Source organism: Lutra lutra, chromosome 7 (assembly GCF_902655055.1).
Source record: "Lutra lutra chromosome 7, mLutLut1.2, whole genome shotgun sequence".
In the NCBI taxonomy this organism is placed as follows: domain Eukaryota; kingdom Metazoa; phylum Chordata; class Mammalia; order Carnivora; family Mustelidae; genus Lutra; species Lutra lutra.
In genome coordinates, this window is record NC_062284.1 from 144,471,252 (window position 1) to 144,487,034 (window position 15,783).

Here is a 15,783-nt window from a genome sequence, read left to right on the forward strand (position 1 = left end):
GCTCACCGCCCGGACCCCAACGTGGGAGCGCCCTTGGGGGGCTGGCATAAGGCAGCAGGCATCGAACAGTGAGTAGAGAGTGTAGTGACGGAGGTAGCGTTCATGCTGCCGTGCGTTCCTGATCTGGGGTTAACTGGGATGCTTCGTTGTTTTTTAGAAATTGGCCGTGGGGGTGCTCACGGCACCGAAAGGAAGCGCGGCCTTTCAGGGCTATGACTGCCAGTGAGGGTTTGTTCAATAAGAGACTTCTCTTTCCCAGATGTCCTCTTCCTGATTTTACCCTTCTCCCACCACATTCTTCTGGAAAGGGCAGAATCCCCGGTGGCTCGTTGAGGCCGGTGCCTCAGTGGTGTGTCTTCTATCTGCCCCAGGGGGTCTCTGAGGCTCTTATCCTTGCTCCCCTCTCACCACGGCCGTCGTGTGCCCCCCTCCCCGCCACGGTTGCCAGAGCTGTCTTCCTAAGAGAGCTGAGGGGGCAAACCCTCAGCACGAAGAGCGCCGTGGTGCACCTGCTTCGGGGAGGCCCCCGAGGCCATCACAGCCTGGCCCAGTTGTCTTTGCCGGGCCCTGAGCTACAGGACCACCAGACCCCAGCCTTGGCTCGTCCCTGAATGCCAGGCCCCCTTGTGCACGGTGCACGCTGGTTTTGCCATGGCCTAGAGCGTTCTCCCCTCTCTGTCCTTCCCCCAGCTCTTCTTCCTTCAGGCCTCTGCACAGAATGTCCCCGCCCCACCCCGGCTTCCTTCAGTCCAAGTCTCCTCAGGGCCCTTGCCCCCCACATGCCGAGTGCCCTGCTCCTACTCTGTCACAGACTTTTCAGCCTTTTCAGGCTGACCCCATGCAGTGACTGCACACATGGGGCGGTGGCGGGGGTGGTCCACGTCCATGCCCAGAGGGAAAGTAGACCATCAGGGAAAGTGGTTATTACTGGTAGCTCCTATTTCTAAGTAATTCTGGGACATGAGGGGTTTTGGTTTTGGTTTGTTTGTTTTAAGGATTTTATTTGTGAGAGAGAGAGAGAGAGAGAAAAGAGAGAGAAAGAGCTCAAGCAGGGGGAGCAGCAGGCAGAAGGAGAAGCAGGCTCCCCCCGACCAAGGAGCCCGACACGGGATTCAATCCCAGGACCCTGGTATCATGACCTGAGCCAAAGTCAGCCACGTAACCGACTGAGCCATGCAGGCCCCCCTGGGATATGGGTTTTGATCCTGTCTTTGGCCTTGATATTGATAATCACTAATAAAACTGCCTAACAGGCAGGTACAGGAGCGATAATTGGTTAGTCCACCTCTAAGTTGCCACCATCTGGTTCAGGGATGTGATTTCTCTGTGCTGTTCTCTGCAGTCCTGGCCTCCTCTTCACAAGCATCCCAACCTCACTTGACATGAAACATGAAAGCCTGTCTTCCTGGTGCTGACAGTGGGGTAGGGGGGTGTCACCCACCTCATGCCGGCCATGCCAGGTTCTTGTAAAGTCTGGAATGTCACCAGCTTTTACATTGCAAGCAGAAATTTCAGTTTTAGGGCGTCTGGGCGGCTCAGTCAGTTAAGCTCAGGTTGTGATCTCCAGGTCCTAGAATCCAGCCCCGCATCGGGCTCCCTGCAGGGAGTGTGCTTCTACCTCTCCCTCTGCCCCTCCCCACCACTCTCTCTCAAATAAATAAATAAAATATTTTAAAAAGAAAGAAAAGAAATTTCAGTTTCAGGGATGACTTTTTGCAAAGTATCAAGTTATGAATGTGATTTCTATCTTTCATTTCCTGTTTAAGACCTAACATCGCTCTTTTCTGCCCCTATTCAAATTAGCAAGTCAGTTGCTGCTTTGAGATTAAATTAAGAGAATTCTTAAATGTCTGGCTACTAAACCCAGCTTTAGAGATTGAATATAGAATTTTGTGATCTATTGCAGTCCTAGTTTTTGGAAGAAAATTTGCATCATTTAGCAGGTATTTAAGATGCTGATAACATTTCATTTCCCAGTATACATAAATATGCATTCCGTCAGATGTTGGAATGTTTAGCAAACTAATGCAATTTGTAATTTAATTTATCTGGTCACAGCATTTAATGAGGAAATATTTAGTATCAGTTTTTGCCTTCAGGTAACAAATAGAATTATATTAGGCAGTAATTTATGCAGAAAAGTGTTTTATAAATAGTAAAACACCAAAAAATGTTATTTATGTCCAAAAATATATGTTGAAAAGTAATCCTAAAGGGAAAATGTCTCTTCTGTTGAATAAAGTAATTAAAACTTTTTTTTTTAATAGAAAAAACATCAGGGAAAGGCAAGAAAATTGTAGTGTGTCCATGTTCATCAGGCTGGTAGCATAGTAACGGTCCAGAAATATCAGCAACTTAATGTAATGTTGCCTCCCTGCTGCCACGAACTTGGTTCTGACCTTTGGCTGCAATCTCCTAGGACTATGTCCCTTGGGTGGCAGCTTGCTGGTCCTGTGGCGGAGCTCCGTGGCTTCCCTGTGCTGGTCACCACAGCGGGGACAGTTGACAGGCCCCTTGCCAGCTCCCTTATGCCTCAGTTCACGAGTGGCAGGCAGATTGCTTCTGCCCACAGCCATCGTCCAGACTGGAGACGGGGCCCACCTAACTTGCAGGGACCGCAGGACAGCGTGGAGCATTTGGGGAGGGCAGGAGTCTCTGGCCCTGTTCTGACCATCGAGGCAGAGCAGTGTCAGGATCCTCTGTGTTCAGGCGGCCCGGGGGCCCTCAGTGAGCTGGAAACTGCCGCCTGCAGTTACCCGTGTTCTTCTTTGATCCGTCTCTTCAGTTCCGAATAAGTTGTTGTCTGTCCTGACATGTATGTTCCTTCACCTTGACTTTTGTCCTGAAAGGGTATTTCTGTAATGCGAACGCGTGTTCTGGTGGTGGTGGTGTCAGTCACTGCTGATGGGGCTGCGGGCCCCGGGTGTCTTTGTCACCACGTAGCTGTTCTCACCGTCCGCTCTAGTAGGGCAGATTGAAGACTCCAGCATAAAATTAATTTTCATTAAACATTTTAAAATCAGTATTTGTTTCTCAGCTATTTCTGTAATTTGCTGCTGAAGTTACTGTATTTTGATCGGTACCCGTCTTTCACTGTGGAATGTCAGAGCTCTCGGAAGTCTGTTTGAACTCCCTGCTAAGATATTCTGTAATAGAGTAAGGAAGGAAAAACCACAGTCAGCTTTGGTGTGTGCACAAAGGAATACCGAGAATGGTTTGTCTTTGTGGTCAGTTAATGCTTTCCAGCTGGTACCCTAACTGAAGGCACCTGGCGAGATCGTCACGTAGCAGGATCTGTGCCTGGGCTTCAGGGCAGATCCGTGGGCTGCTGTCCGCTCCCAGTGACAACTGGCCGACAGGAGCATGGCCATGGGACGTAGCTGTGCCACCCTCTCCCCCACTTTAAAGTCAGAATGGCCCATCCCAATTACAAACTCAGCAAAAAACAGTCAAGGAAATGAAAAGGCGAGCCGCGGACTGAGAGGAAAGAGGTACAAAGTGTATCTGACAAAAGGCTTGTGTCCAGAATATGCAAAGAAGACCTCGAACTGAGTCATCCAAAGATAGACCATTCGATTTGAAAAAATGGGAAATGGGAAAAAGACTTGATTAAGCACGTCACAAAAGAAGATAAGATAAGCACATTATGCCCCATAAGCACATTACAAGATTCTCAGCATCATTAGTTACCAGGGAAATGCAAGTTAAAACCATGACACGATATCTCCTCACACCTACTAGAATGGCCCACGTGGGAAGATGGCAAGACCAGGAGCTGGTGAGGGTGTGGGCAGCAGCACGCACAGCTAGTGGGCGTGCAGAATGGCACGTGTACACCGCCCCCCCACCCCATGGCCCTGCACAGCCACTCCTAGGTACCACTCGAGCAAAACAACACACACTCACGAGTCTTGTACAGGAATGACTGTCGCAGGGAGCAGACAGGTGTCCCTCGCCGGGGGCTGGGTAGGGTGCAGCACTGGCCGGCCGTGGGGCGGTGCTCACGACACAAAGAAGCGGCGCTGGGGACGGATCCTGCACATGGTCCACGACTGACCGAAGCCACGAGAGCGCACCTGTGGTTGTCTCCGCGGACCTCTAGACCGGACTGAACTAACCCCTGGCTATAGAAATCAGAAGGGTGGTGTGTGCCTCAGAGCCGAGGGGATTGACTAGGGGCCCCAAGGGAACTTCCCGGGGCGATGAAAGGGTTCTGTAACTTGACAGGACGTGTGTTCCCTGGGTCTGTCAAAACTGACTGGGCTGAACATCCGATCTGCGCATTCGCTGGCGTCCCAGAGGCCACATGGCTGGTGTGGGGGAGTCGGGCTGGCCTGACTTCAGACCTTTGCCTCCTGGCTCAGCTGCGTCCTCACCCTGAGACCTTGGGCAGGTCTCTTCCTGTCTGAGTCCTGATGAGGACCTTGTGTGTGACCTGAGATAATAGTACCCACGCGTCACTGTGGCAGGGCTCCAGGTGAGGGTGAGGCTGCCCCTGGCCCCACAGCAGCCGCTGGGTCACCACCAGCTGTGCTTTTTGCCAGGCAGACTATTAATTAGGTGTAATTTCCCTGTAAAGCCTCTGCCCATTTCCTTTTATCTTAAAACTGGTTTCAGGGGCGCCTGGGTGGCTCAGTGGGTTAAAGCCTCTGCCTTTGGCTCAGGTCATGATCCCAGGGTCCTGGGATCGAGCCCTGCATCGGGCTCTCTGCTCAGCAGGGAGCCTGCTTCCCTCCCCTCTCTCTCTCTGCCTGCCTCTCTGCCTACTTGTGATCTCTCTCTGTCAAATAAATAAAATCTTAAAAAAAAAAACAAACAAAAACTGATTTCAGCCCCCAGGAGACGTGTGAACAGAAACATGGAGGTTCTAAGAGACTTAGCGACTTTGAATGAATTCTCCCCGGGATGAGGGTTCCCAATAAAGAGGAGCACCCTCCCCACAGATGCAGAATTTGCTGGTGGTCTGCGCAGACGTGTGGAAGCCACGGATGAGGCCCCCACACCTGCTAAGCCTGTGCTCCCTAGCTCGGGGCCCAGTGCCCACAATGTCCTGATGGCTTCGCCCATGAGGCAGGCGAGCCACCACGTGGCACCTGGCAGGTGGTGGGACAGCTGGAGGCCTCCCCGACCCCATTGGGGATGGCAGGAGCCACGGCAGAGGCAGCCTCACCCTCTTTCTTTGAAGGATAAAATCAAAGTCCATAGATTAAGTGAAGGATTCGTCATTTTACAAAAGTAGTTAGCGTGTGGCCTTTTCCTTTACTTGCCTACAGGAGCTGTAAAACTGACAAGCTTGGCGTGTGGCAATCAGCACATCTGGGCGTGTGACTCTAGGGGTGGCGTGTACTTCCGAGTGGGGACCCAGCCTCTCAACCCCAGTCTGATGCTTCCGGCCTGGATAATGATTGAGCCCCCGGTCCAGGTAAGCAAAACCGCGCTGACCGCAGGCGGCTGCTCCGGGAGACGGAGGCCGCCAGAACGCAGATCCTGGAAGCGGGGCCACACCCGCTTGTGTACGCAGGTGGGGGCAGAGGCAGGAGTCCCTGGAAGGACATTCCCCTGAGGGTGCTCACTCATTGGTATCCCAGTTGTGGAACTGCAAACTGAACACTTCCTTAAAGGTGACCTGAGTCAGCACTTAAGAGACTTTTCCTCTCAAAATAAAAATATTTTAACTTTTTACAAAACCAAAATCGTTTTTTAAAGAAATAAAATTGGTACCTGGCTGGTTCAGTCAGTGGAGCGTAGGACTCTTGATCTTGGGGTCGTGAGTTCAAGCTCCATGCTGGGCATAGAGCTTACTTGTAAATAAAATAAAAAATAAAATTAAAATCAAACAGTACCCAAAAGTATAGAAAAGAAATTAAGAGTCACTTAAAATCTTGTCATGGAGACCGTCTATTATTAGCATTTTGTGAGTGCCTTTCCTGGTTGGTTGAAATTCTGTTTCCCAACACCTCTGCCCTGTCCCCTCCCCAACCCCTGCCATATTTCAGCTTACCATGTATCCTACATGTTTTTCTTCTTCTCTTGACTGTTCCTCCATTCATATTAGAAGCAGAAGCCTGATTTTAGGGCACTATTTAAATACTGTTTAGATCCTTTAAAGATCTAACGGGACTGGTTGCTATACTAGGTATATTTCTGTTAAAATTTATAATCAGGACCTTGTGGTTTCATAAGAGTTATCTGCTCCAACTCCTGCTAGTCCCTACTTTGTGACTTGTTGGAAAAAACGAAGTTGCAGGGCGTCTGCGTGGTTCAGTCCCTTAAGCGTCTGCCTTCAGCTCAGGTGATCCCAGCATCCTGGGATCAAGTCCCTCATTGGGTTCCTTGCTTAGCGGGGAGCTTGCAAAAAACAAAAAACAAACAGAAAAAGAGTTCTCGTTCACCGTTTTCATATTGTATAAATCGGGGTTTATTCACAGAGTTGAGCAACAGTGTCCAGTTCCAGAACTTTCTCACCACCCCAAAAGGAAAAGCCATACTCATTAGTAGTTAGCTCCTTTTCTCCTGGAACCTCCAATTCCCTGTAATCTCCCCTCTGTGGCTATGCCTTTGCCTGCTCCTGGATTTGTCTTTTCCCTGCATAGAATCATACAGTATGTGGCCACCTTTGCTGTCTTTCATTTAGTGTCATGCTGAGAAGTACCATGGCATGTGGTAGCATGTGTCCGTACTTTGTTCCTTTTATAACAGAATAATACTCCATCCGTGGAGGGACTTTGTGCTTACCCATTCGTCAGGTGATGGACATTTGGGTTGTGCCCACGTGTAGGCTGCTGTGAACATTCGTGGATGAGTATTTGTGTGGAGTTGTGTCTTCAGTTCTGTTGGGTAGAGACCTTTAAAGGGGATTGCAGGGTCAGATGGTGAATGTGTGTTTTAAATGTTTAAGGATTTGGGGTGGCTGGCCGGCTCAGCTGATGGGGCACATGACTCTGGATCTCCGGGTTGTGGGTTTGAGCCCCAAGTTGAGTGTAGAGATTACTTAAAAATAAAATCAAACAAATAAATGAATGGTTTTCTGCACAGACAGTGGCTGCATCATTTTATATCCCATCAGTAAAGTATGAGGGTTCTAGTTTCTCCACATCCTCACCAAAAACTTTACTTGCCCGATGCTTTTATTCTAGCCATGCTAATAGTTGTAAAAATGGTATCTCTTATATTTCCCTAATGATTAATGAAGTTGAAGATCTTTTCATGTGCTATTGGTCATTCCTGTATCTTCCTTAGAGAACAATACATTCAGATCCTTTGCTTATTTTTCAACTGGACTAATTGTCTTTTAATTATTGAGTTTTAAGAGTTCTTGGGTGCCTGGGTGGCTCAGTGGGTTAAGCTTCTGCCTTCGACTCGGGTCATGATCTCAGAGCCCTGGGTTCTCACTCAGCGGGGAGCCTGCTTCCCCCTCTCTCTCTGCCTGCCTACTTGTGATCTCTCTCTCTGTCAAATAAATAAATAAAATCTTAAAAAAAAAAAAAAGTTTAAAAAACAAACAAACAAAAAAAAAAGAGTTCTTTAGGTATTCTAGATACTAGACCCTTATCAGATATATGCTTTACATAAGACTTTGATGACATATGTACAACTGTTGCCTACTCCAAGGTCATGAAGATTTGCACCTGTGTTTTCCTTTAGACATGTTATATCTCTGGGGGGACCGGGTGGCTCAGTCATTAAGGGTCTGCTTTTCAGCTCAGGTCAGGGTCTCAGGGTCCTGGAATCGAGCCCCACATTGGGCTCCCTGCTCATCAGAAAGCCTGCTTCTCCCTCTCCCACTTCCCCTGCTTGTGTTCCCTCTCTCACTGTATCTCTCTGTCAAATAAAAAAAAAAAAAGAAAAAAGTAGTCTTATATTTCCAGGCCTTATATTTATTTTTTTAGATTTTATTTATTTATTTGAGAAAGAGCACACAAGCAGGGGGGCAGGGAGAGTGGGAGAGGGAGAAACTGGGACTCGAACCCAGAACCCTGGGATCGTGACCTGGGCTGAAGGCAGACGCTTAACTGACTGAGCCACCCAGGCGCCCTCTAGCCCTTATATTTAGGTATTTGATTTATTTTTGGTTAATTTTTGTATGTGGTATGAGATAGATGTCCAAATTCATTCTTTTACGCATGGATATCCCATTATACCAGCACCGTTTATTGAAAAGACTTACTTTTACCCATTACATTCTCTTGGAGGTCTGTCAAAATCAATGCATCATAAATTTTTTTAATGCACCAAAAGTTAAGGTTTTTCACTTTTGTTCCATTTCAGTGACCTGTGTATCTATCATTATGCCAGTACCCACATTGTCCTGATTATTTGGCTTTGTTGTAAATTCCAAAATCAGGAAGTGATTTTCCTTTTTCAAGATTGTTTTGGCTACTCTGGGTCCTTTGCATATTCATATGAATTGTAGGATCAGTTTGTCAATTTCTTCTTCTTTTTTTTTAATCTATTTATTTATTTGACAGAGAGAGATCAAAGTAGGCAGAGAGGCAGGCAGAGAGAGAGGGAAGCAGGCTCCCCACTTCCTGAGCAGAGAGCCCGATGCGGGGCTCGATCCCAGGACCCCGAGATCATGACCTGAGCCGAAGGCAGAGGCTTAACCCACTGAGCCACCCGGGCGCCCCCAGTTTGTCAATTTCTGCAAAAAGAAGTGCCTGCTGGGATTTTTATAGGAATTGTGTGAATCTGTAGATCACTTGGGGGAAGTCTTGCCATCGTCATAGAATTAAATCTTCCAATCCGTGAACGTGAGCTTCTTTGCGCTTACTCAGATCTTCTTTAATTTCCTCTAGCAGTTGTGTGGTTTTCAGAGTATGTGGTTTTTTTTCCCTACCTTTGTTAAATGTACTTCTGGGTCATTTATTCTTTTTAATGCTATTGTGAATGGAATTGTCTTCTCAGTTCCATTTGGTTTGTTCATTGCTAGGATAAGTTTCTGTATATTGATCATGTATCTGGAAAACTGGGTAGACTTATTTCTTCTAATAACTTTCTTGTGGTTTGCTTAGGATTTCTTCTATACAAAATCATGTCATCTACAAATAGGGATAATTTTACTTCTTCCTTTCCTATCCGGATGTCTTTTAATTCTCTTTCTTGTTTACTTACCCTGGCTGGAGCCTCCTGTACGGTGTTGAGAAGTGGCGAGAGCTCATTTTGTTCCTGATCTTAGGAGGAAAACATCCTTTCTTTCACCATTAAATAATGATATTAGCTGTGCATTTTTTATAGATGCCCTTTTCAGACTGAAGAAGGCCCCTTCTATTCCTAGTTTTGTTTAATGTTTTTTTTTTTCCACGAAAAAAACGTTGGATTATGTCAAGTGCTTTTTCTGCATCTACTGAGATGATCATGTGGGTTTTTTCCCTTTATTAATGTGAAGTATTGTAGGGATTGACTTTTGTATGCTGAACCACCTTTGGTTTCTGGGGTAAATCCTGCTTGGCTGTGCTGTATAATCTTTTATATATACGGTGCCGGATTTGGATGCTGGTATTTTGTCACGGATTTCTGTGTCCACAAGAGAGATTGGTCTTTGGTTTTCTTTTCTTGTCATGTGTTAGTCTGGTTTTGCTCTCGGGGCGATGCTGGCCTCTTAGGATGAGTCGAGAAGTGTTTCTTCCTCCTGTTTTTTGGAGAGTTTCTGAAAGATGGGTGTTAATTTTTCTTTAAGCATTTTTACAGTTCCTCAGTGTAAGCCTGGACTCTTCTTAGTGAGACGGGTATTGATTCCTGATTCAGTCTCCTCGCTTGTTCGGGTCCATTTAGAGTTTTCTATTTCTTCTTGATTCCGTTAGAGTAGTTTGTCTTTCTGGCGATTTGTTCACTTCTTCGCCGTTACCTGACTTATCGGTACCCACATGTTCGTAGTATCCCCTTGTACTCCTTTTTATTTCTGTGAGGTTGATAGTTACGCTCCCTCTCTCATTTCTGATTTTCGTGGTTTGAGCCTTCTCTTCTTTTTTCCTTACTCAGTAGAGCTAAAAGTTGTCAATTTTATTGATCTTTTCAAAGAATGTCTTTTGGTTTTGTTGACTTTTCTCTATTGTTTTTTCTATTCCTGAGTTCATCTGTTTCCACTGTAATCCTTGTTCTTCTACAGCTTGTTGTGCACAGTGTTCTGCTTGCTAGTGGTGTTCCTCTGAGATTTCCCAGCAGTATTTGTCACATTATCACATGCTATAGAAGATGTAGAGTGACCAGAAAGGTGTGCAGAATCCCAGCACCGGGCCATGCCAACATCGGTGGAGGGCTGCTGAGGGCGAGAGTGAGGTCTACAGGGCATGTGGTGGGAGACCCGGCTGGTGGTTGCCGGGGGGCGAGGGGTGGTCAAACAGCGAGCTCTCTTGGGGCCCTCTCTGCAGCCGCGGGCTGCTTGGGTTACATCAGAGACTCTATGGACCTGCAAATTGCTCTTGTTTTCTCTATTTAGATTCTAGAATAGCCTCTAGGAAGTGGAGCTCAAATTGGAGAGAGAAAGCCTTACTTGGAGTGCTCTATGGACAGTAGCAATCAACAGCTTTGCCCAGGAAAATGGCCAATAGAGCAAATTCATATGAAAGGGCATCAGCTATGCTCTGGATATAGTAACGACTGCTAGATGGGCTGTTAAACACTAACTATTCCAGGAGTTCTACTGACTGGAGCCACGTTTTATGACTCAGTTAGCTTTTAGTGCACCGGAGAAGACATTCACTTTCTGTGGACTTTGAAGATTCAAAATGCTTTTCAAATTGGTTCCTATGGGGAAAAAAAAAAAAACAGGCTTTGCATTGGCCCAGGCTTTTATACCATGCTTTTTCCAGCCCTGAGCTGCCATAGTCCTGAATTTACCATAGGACATAGGAGTCAGGAGTGGCCCTCCCCACTTAGCAGAGATAGCACGTGACTTGGGACAAACAAGTGACCGGGTGGAAGCACCACTCTTGTGAGTGACCAAGCTGAGACCCGGCCCCGGGCCTGCTGTGCTCCGCCATTCGGCAGGGCCTGCCTCTCCTCAGCGGCTGGCACCCACCGCTCAGCTGCAGAGGGCCTGACGAGAGGAGTGTGGCAGTGGGGAGATGCCGCTTCCCCCAGAGGGTTTAGAAGGTCAGGGCCATGTGGTTGGATCTGAGCATTAGAGTTTAATGCAGTCATGATCGACCTCGTCCCGCTTCATCTTACTCGTTCTTCCGCGTGGGCTTCCTGGCCAGAGTGTGGAATGTGTTCGCGGTGGACTCAGAGGGAGGCGGGTCGCAGGTGCCGACAGGCACAGTGGGGTGAAGCACCAGAAACCCGTCACAGCTAGCAGCGTCGACTCTATTTCTGTTTCTTTTCTCATCCCTGGGGAAAACCTCCCCCCGGAGTAGTTTTGGGGTAAGGTTTTCACGAAGTACTCAAAACAAATGACTCAGTTTTCAGACTTACTAACATATGGAAGGATTTGGAGAAAATATTTATAGTTGTGTTTAGGATTTTTTTTTTTCTTTTTTGGCTTTTTTGCTTTAGTGAGAGAATGTTCTGTCCACATTAGAGGTAGTTCAAGAGCAAGGTCAGTTGGCGATGTGACATCTCGCCTAACTGTGGGCACCGAGGGCCCCAGGACAAGACAAGGAGCGTCCAGGTTTGGCCTACGTCTTCTTTCACCCGTCCACTCGCTGCCCTCCACCTCCTGGTCCCTTCTCGGGACTCCCGAGCAGACTCTGCTCTTTGCTGAACCTGGCGCGGTGCCTCACAAGGAGGGAGGCTGCGGCCCACCCTTCCTGCGCGGGCCGCTTATCCATTCTCTGAGGCTCATCTACTCTGCCTGCGCTATGGCTATGTCTGGCAAATGGTCCAGCTAATATTTAAAAAATCATTTAAATTCAGTTGCTTTAGGTATTTTTAGCCATATGAACAACAAAACAATGAAATAAGTGTATAAGCATGATAGTAGATAATCCCCATGGGGGTGCCGTGCTCCAGATCTGTCAGTAGGGATCTGTCACGTGATGTGACTTTACGCATGAGATCTTTGGAAGAGTTCACACCTAACCACAGGAGAATTGTCGCCGGACAAGGGCTCGCATTAAGAGGAGACCCCCACCTGAACTGGGCCGCCCATCGATTCCTCAAGATGAACGTCACTGCAGGACAGCAGAGCAGAGAGCAGGCCGAGGAGGTTTCCCTCTCCTTACCCCCAGTCGGAGGCATGGCTGAGCACCCCCGATGACACCCTCACTCGTACCCTCTGGTGGCACCCACGAACCTGGCACAGGTCACTCTCAACAGGGGACAGAAGGTGGAAGGAGGGGGCACTCACAACCCAAAGCCAAGTTCTGTGGGTACAGCTGAGCACCTACTCCTAAGAATTTTGGGGTGTTCTGATGGATGACTAGTGTTCTGTCCTGAAATACAAATGCTAGTAGGCCCTCGGGTGAGGAAACCAGGTCCCTGTTGCCTCACTGGGGAGGCCATGGGTTAGATCCCTCTCTTGCAAAGGCGTAACACTGTACAGCAAGTCAGCCTCGTGCCTCACTGGACTTTCCCCAACACAGCTCGTCCTTCTGGGGCGGCGGGAGCGGTTGTTCTCTGGGACGGGGGCCCCGAGCTTCACACGCCAGAGCAGCAGACAGAATCCCATTTGAGAGTCCTGGTTTTGAAGAAGAGAAAGGAAAAGACGTTGCTAGTTACGCGTTTAGCAGCTAGGAGGTCTCTGCCCTGGAGGAGGGATGTTACTGGGATTTGCCCCGAAGGAGCCGAGTTAAGCTGTGAAGTGTTTATTCGGGGAAATCCCCAAAACTCGTCCGCATGACTCCACAAAGGACTTTCTGTTCCTGTGGAGAAACAGCACATCCTGGAGTAAAAACGTCAGTTACAAAACATGTTCAGTGATTCTGTTTTCATTGAAAAAAATGACGTATACACTGAAAACTCTGTATCCAGATTTGTATCCAGAACGGGTGATAATGGGTGTGTCCAGGTGGTGCTGTTGTGGCTGATTTTTTTCTTCCTTTTGTTTACTGCTGTTTTCCAAAAATCTGGCAGTGAACTTACACTGCTTATGGAATAAGTAGTTCATGACTCTGAATGATCTGAATAAGACTCAATCTTAGGAAATAATCAAATATGTTCTCAAAGCTGTTTGTTGCCAGGCTGTTTGTAGCAGGGTGAACTTGACTCTTCTGCTGGTGCCAAGAGGCTGCGTGTGGCGAGGGAAGCAGGGGCAGCACCCGCCCTGGCGGGAGTGGGGGTCTGCTTAGCACATCAGTGCAGTGGCCGTGGTTATAAATAATTAAGGATGTACTCTGAAAAGCCATTTAAAATCGTGTCCTGGCCAGGGGTGCTGCAATTGGTTAAGCATCTGACTCTTGGTTTTGGCTCAGGTCATAATCTCAGGGTTGTGGGATCGAATCCTGCGTCCAGCTCTGCATTCAGTGGGGAGTCTACTTGGGATTTTCTCCCCCTCTCCCTCTGTCCCTCCTGCTCTGTCTCCCTCCCTCTCTCTCAAATAGTAAATAAATAAACCCTTTCTTTTTAAAATATTTTATTTATTTATTTATTTGCCAGAGAGGGCGAGCACAAGCAGGCAGAGTGGCGTGGCAGGCAGAGGCAGAGAGAGAAGCAGGCTCCCTGCCAAGCAAGGAGTCCAATGTGGGACTCGATCCCAGGACCCCAGGATCATGACCTAAACTGAAGGCAGCGCCTTAACTCACTGAGCCACCCAGGCACCCCAGTAAATAAATAAATCTTTTTTTTTTTTAAATCATGTCCTGCTGAGTATTGATAAAGAGAATTGTTCTCAGTGGAGTGGTGGCCCTAGCGGCTTTGGAGCTGGCCTTTGCCACCTAGCAGAGGTGACAGCAGGCCCACAACTACTACAGTTTGCGTGGCTTCCTTATCGCTCCAGTTATAGGAAATTCTAGAGCAGGTCAAACTGAACAGATCTTGGTGGCGGAAATCAGAACCATGGTTGCCTGGGGGGACACAGGGGTGGGGAGGAGGGTGATTGGCAGCAGGCTTGAGGCTGCTTCCCTGGGGGATGACGATTGCCGGCACTCAGGGACTGGTGTGTCTGGTGTCTGTACACTTACTGTGTGTAGCCTCCTCCTCGAGAGAGAACTGTGAACTAATCTTTACTGTAGTTGATGATGTGCATGTTGAAGATTTTGGGAGAAACTCTGCTGATGTCTGCAACTCTCCTTGAGGCCCCTCCAGAAGCAGGGCGGACTCAGCGGACAGATGGATGGATGGGTCCATGAGTAGGCATGCGTGGGGAGGCGTTGTCGGTAGTGAGTGTACGGGTGTTTCCGTAGAATTCTCTCAGGTCTTTTGTGTGTTCCAAAATTGTCATAATAAAGCTCGGGTGAGGGCACATGGGTATTCAGTAATGTGTGTAAAGTCACCGGCGAAAGAAGACTCATAGTAAATGTTAATTCACCTCCTTTACTTTCCAGCAGAGTCAGGAGAACAAAAAAGCCTAAAATACTCCCTCAAAAATACTTTCCGTCTGTGTGGAGGAAATACTTGCCTCCAAGAGTGGGGACACAGGGGACCCAATTGATCTGGGCACAGTGATGAGTAATGCTGCCTCCCTCCACCATCCCCGTTTTGTCCCAGGCTCTCTCGGTGTCCTTCCACATGTGAGCTCACGCTGCCTCAGTACCTGCTGACGTTCGTAGGTAGTTCTCTCTTAAGTTAAAATACATGACACACAGATAAAATACCTTGCACGATCCATGTACACAGGAGGGATCATCACTCGAACATAAAATCTGAAGCTTTCGGCCAGTCAAATGAACTTCTGCTTCCAGCCAGTACAGATAACAGGAACCAGATTTACCCTCCTGCCTGAAGTAGCTAAAATCCGGACAGATTGCGAGAAACCGTGGTTTTCAAGACTTTGGACGTCCAACAACGAAGGACAGTGACCCCCTGGGAAATAGAAAACAAATGAGGTGAATGAACCCTCTAGTTGTCAGGCTGTTGCAGTGGGAGGGGGATCCCAGCTAGGGGCTGGCCGCGCCCAGCCTGCTCCTTGAGTTGAGGACGCGCACCGGCCCCATGGGAAGTGCAGGCGGCAGCACCTTGGGCGGAGACTGCAGAGCTGCAGAGGCCCCACGGGCTTCGGCCCAGGAACTGACCAGGGCCAGAAAACCACCTGGAAGCGGTAGAAGGAGCATGCCTGGGAGCTCAGGCAGAGCCAGCAGTGGTTCCTGATCTCACCATCCAGAGGAGGAAGCCCAAGTCCTAACCATCCGGAATTGGGTCACTCAAGAGCATTTGGCTTCGGTGAAGAGGCAAAAATCAGCCCTATGGTCAATGCAGCTCTGACACTGGTGACCAGAGCTTAAATGAGCAAGACCTGGAAGGATCAAACTTTTCTGAGTAACTTAGTGGCATCCTAGAACGAAACTCAAGAATATTTGTAAATTCTGAAAATACCCAGCACCGACAAGGTAAAATTCACATTGTCTTTTTTTTTTTTTTTTTAAAGATTGTGTTTATTTGAGAGAGAGAATGAGAGAGAGAGTGAGTATGAGAGGAGAGAGGTCAGTGGGAGAAGCAGACTCCCTGCAGAGCAGGGAACCCGATGTGGGACTCGATCCCAGGACTCCAGGATCAGGACTCCTCAGGACTCCTACCTGAGCCGAAGGCAGTCGCTTAACCAACTGAGCCACCCAGGCACCCAGATTCACATTGTCTTACATCTGGTCAGGACTCACCAGGCAAGCAGAGAAACAGAAAAATATCACCTCCAGCGAAAGGAGGGAAATCCATCAACAGAAGCTGACCCAGAAATGACCCAGATGATAAAACCCA

At 48.1% G+C, this 15,783-nt stretch overlaps 1 protein-coding gene across 6 annotated transcripts in view; it reads left to right on the forward strand.

Moving 5' to 3' along the window:
- Positions 1-15,783, forward strand: part of TECPR2 (tectonin beta-propeller repeat containing 2) — a 97,040-nt gene that overhangs the window by 63,263 nt on the left and 17,994 nt on the right. For 2 of the 6 annotated variants that reach the window (XR_007128791.1, XM_047738058.1), the window contains exon 17: positions 5,274-5,422. Coding sequence is in view for 5 of the 6 variants with exons in the window: in XM_047738058.1 (XP_047594014.1) it covers positions 5,274-5,422 (149 nt within the window). In the remaining variant the exon portion in view is untranslated. Of the gene's footprint in view, positions 1-5,273; positions 5,423-10,105; positions 10,211-10,435; positions 11,441-11,490; positions 13,355-14,126; positions 14,591-15,783 lie in introns of those variants that run through there. The other 4 variants (XM_047738059.1, XM_047738060.1, XM_047738062.1 and 1 more) reach the window with 4 other exon arrangements.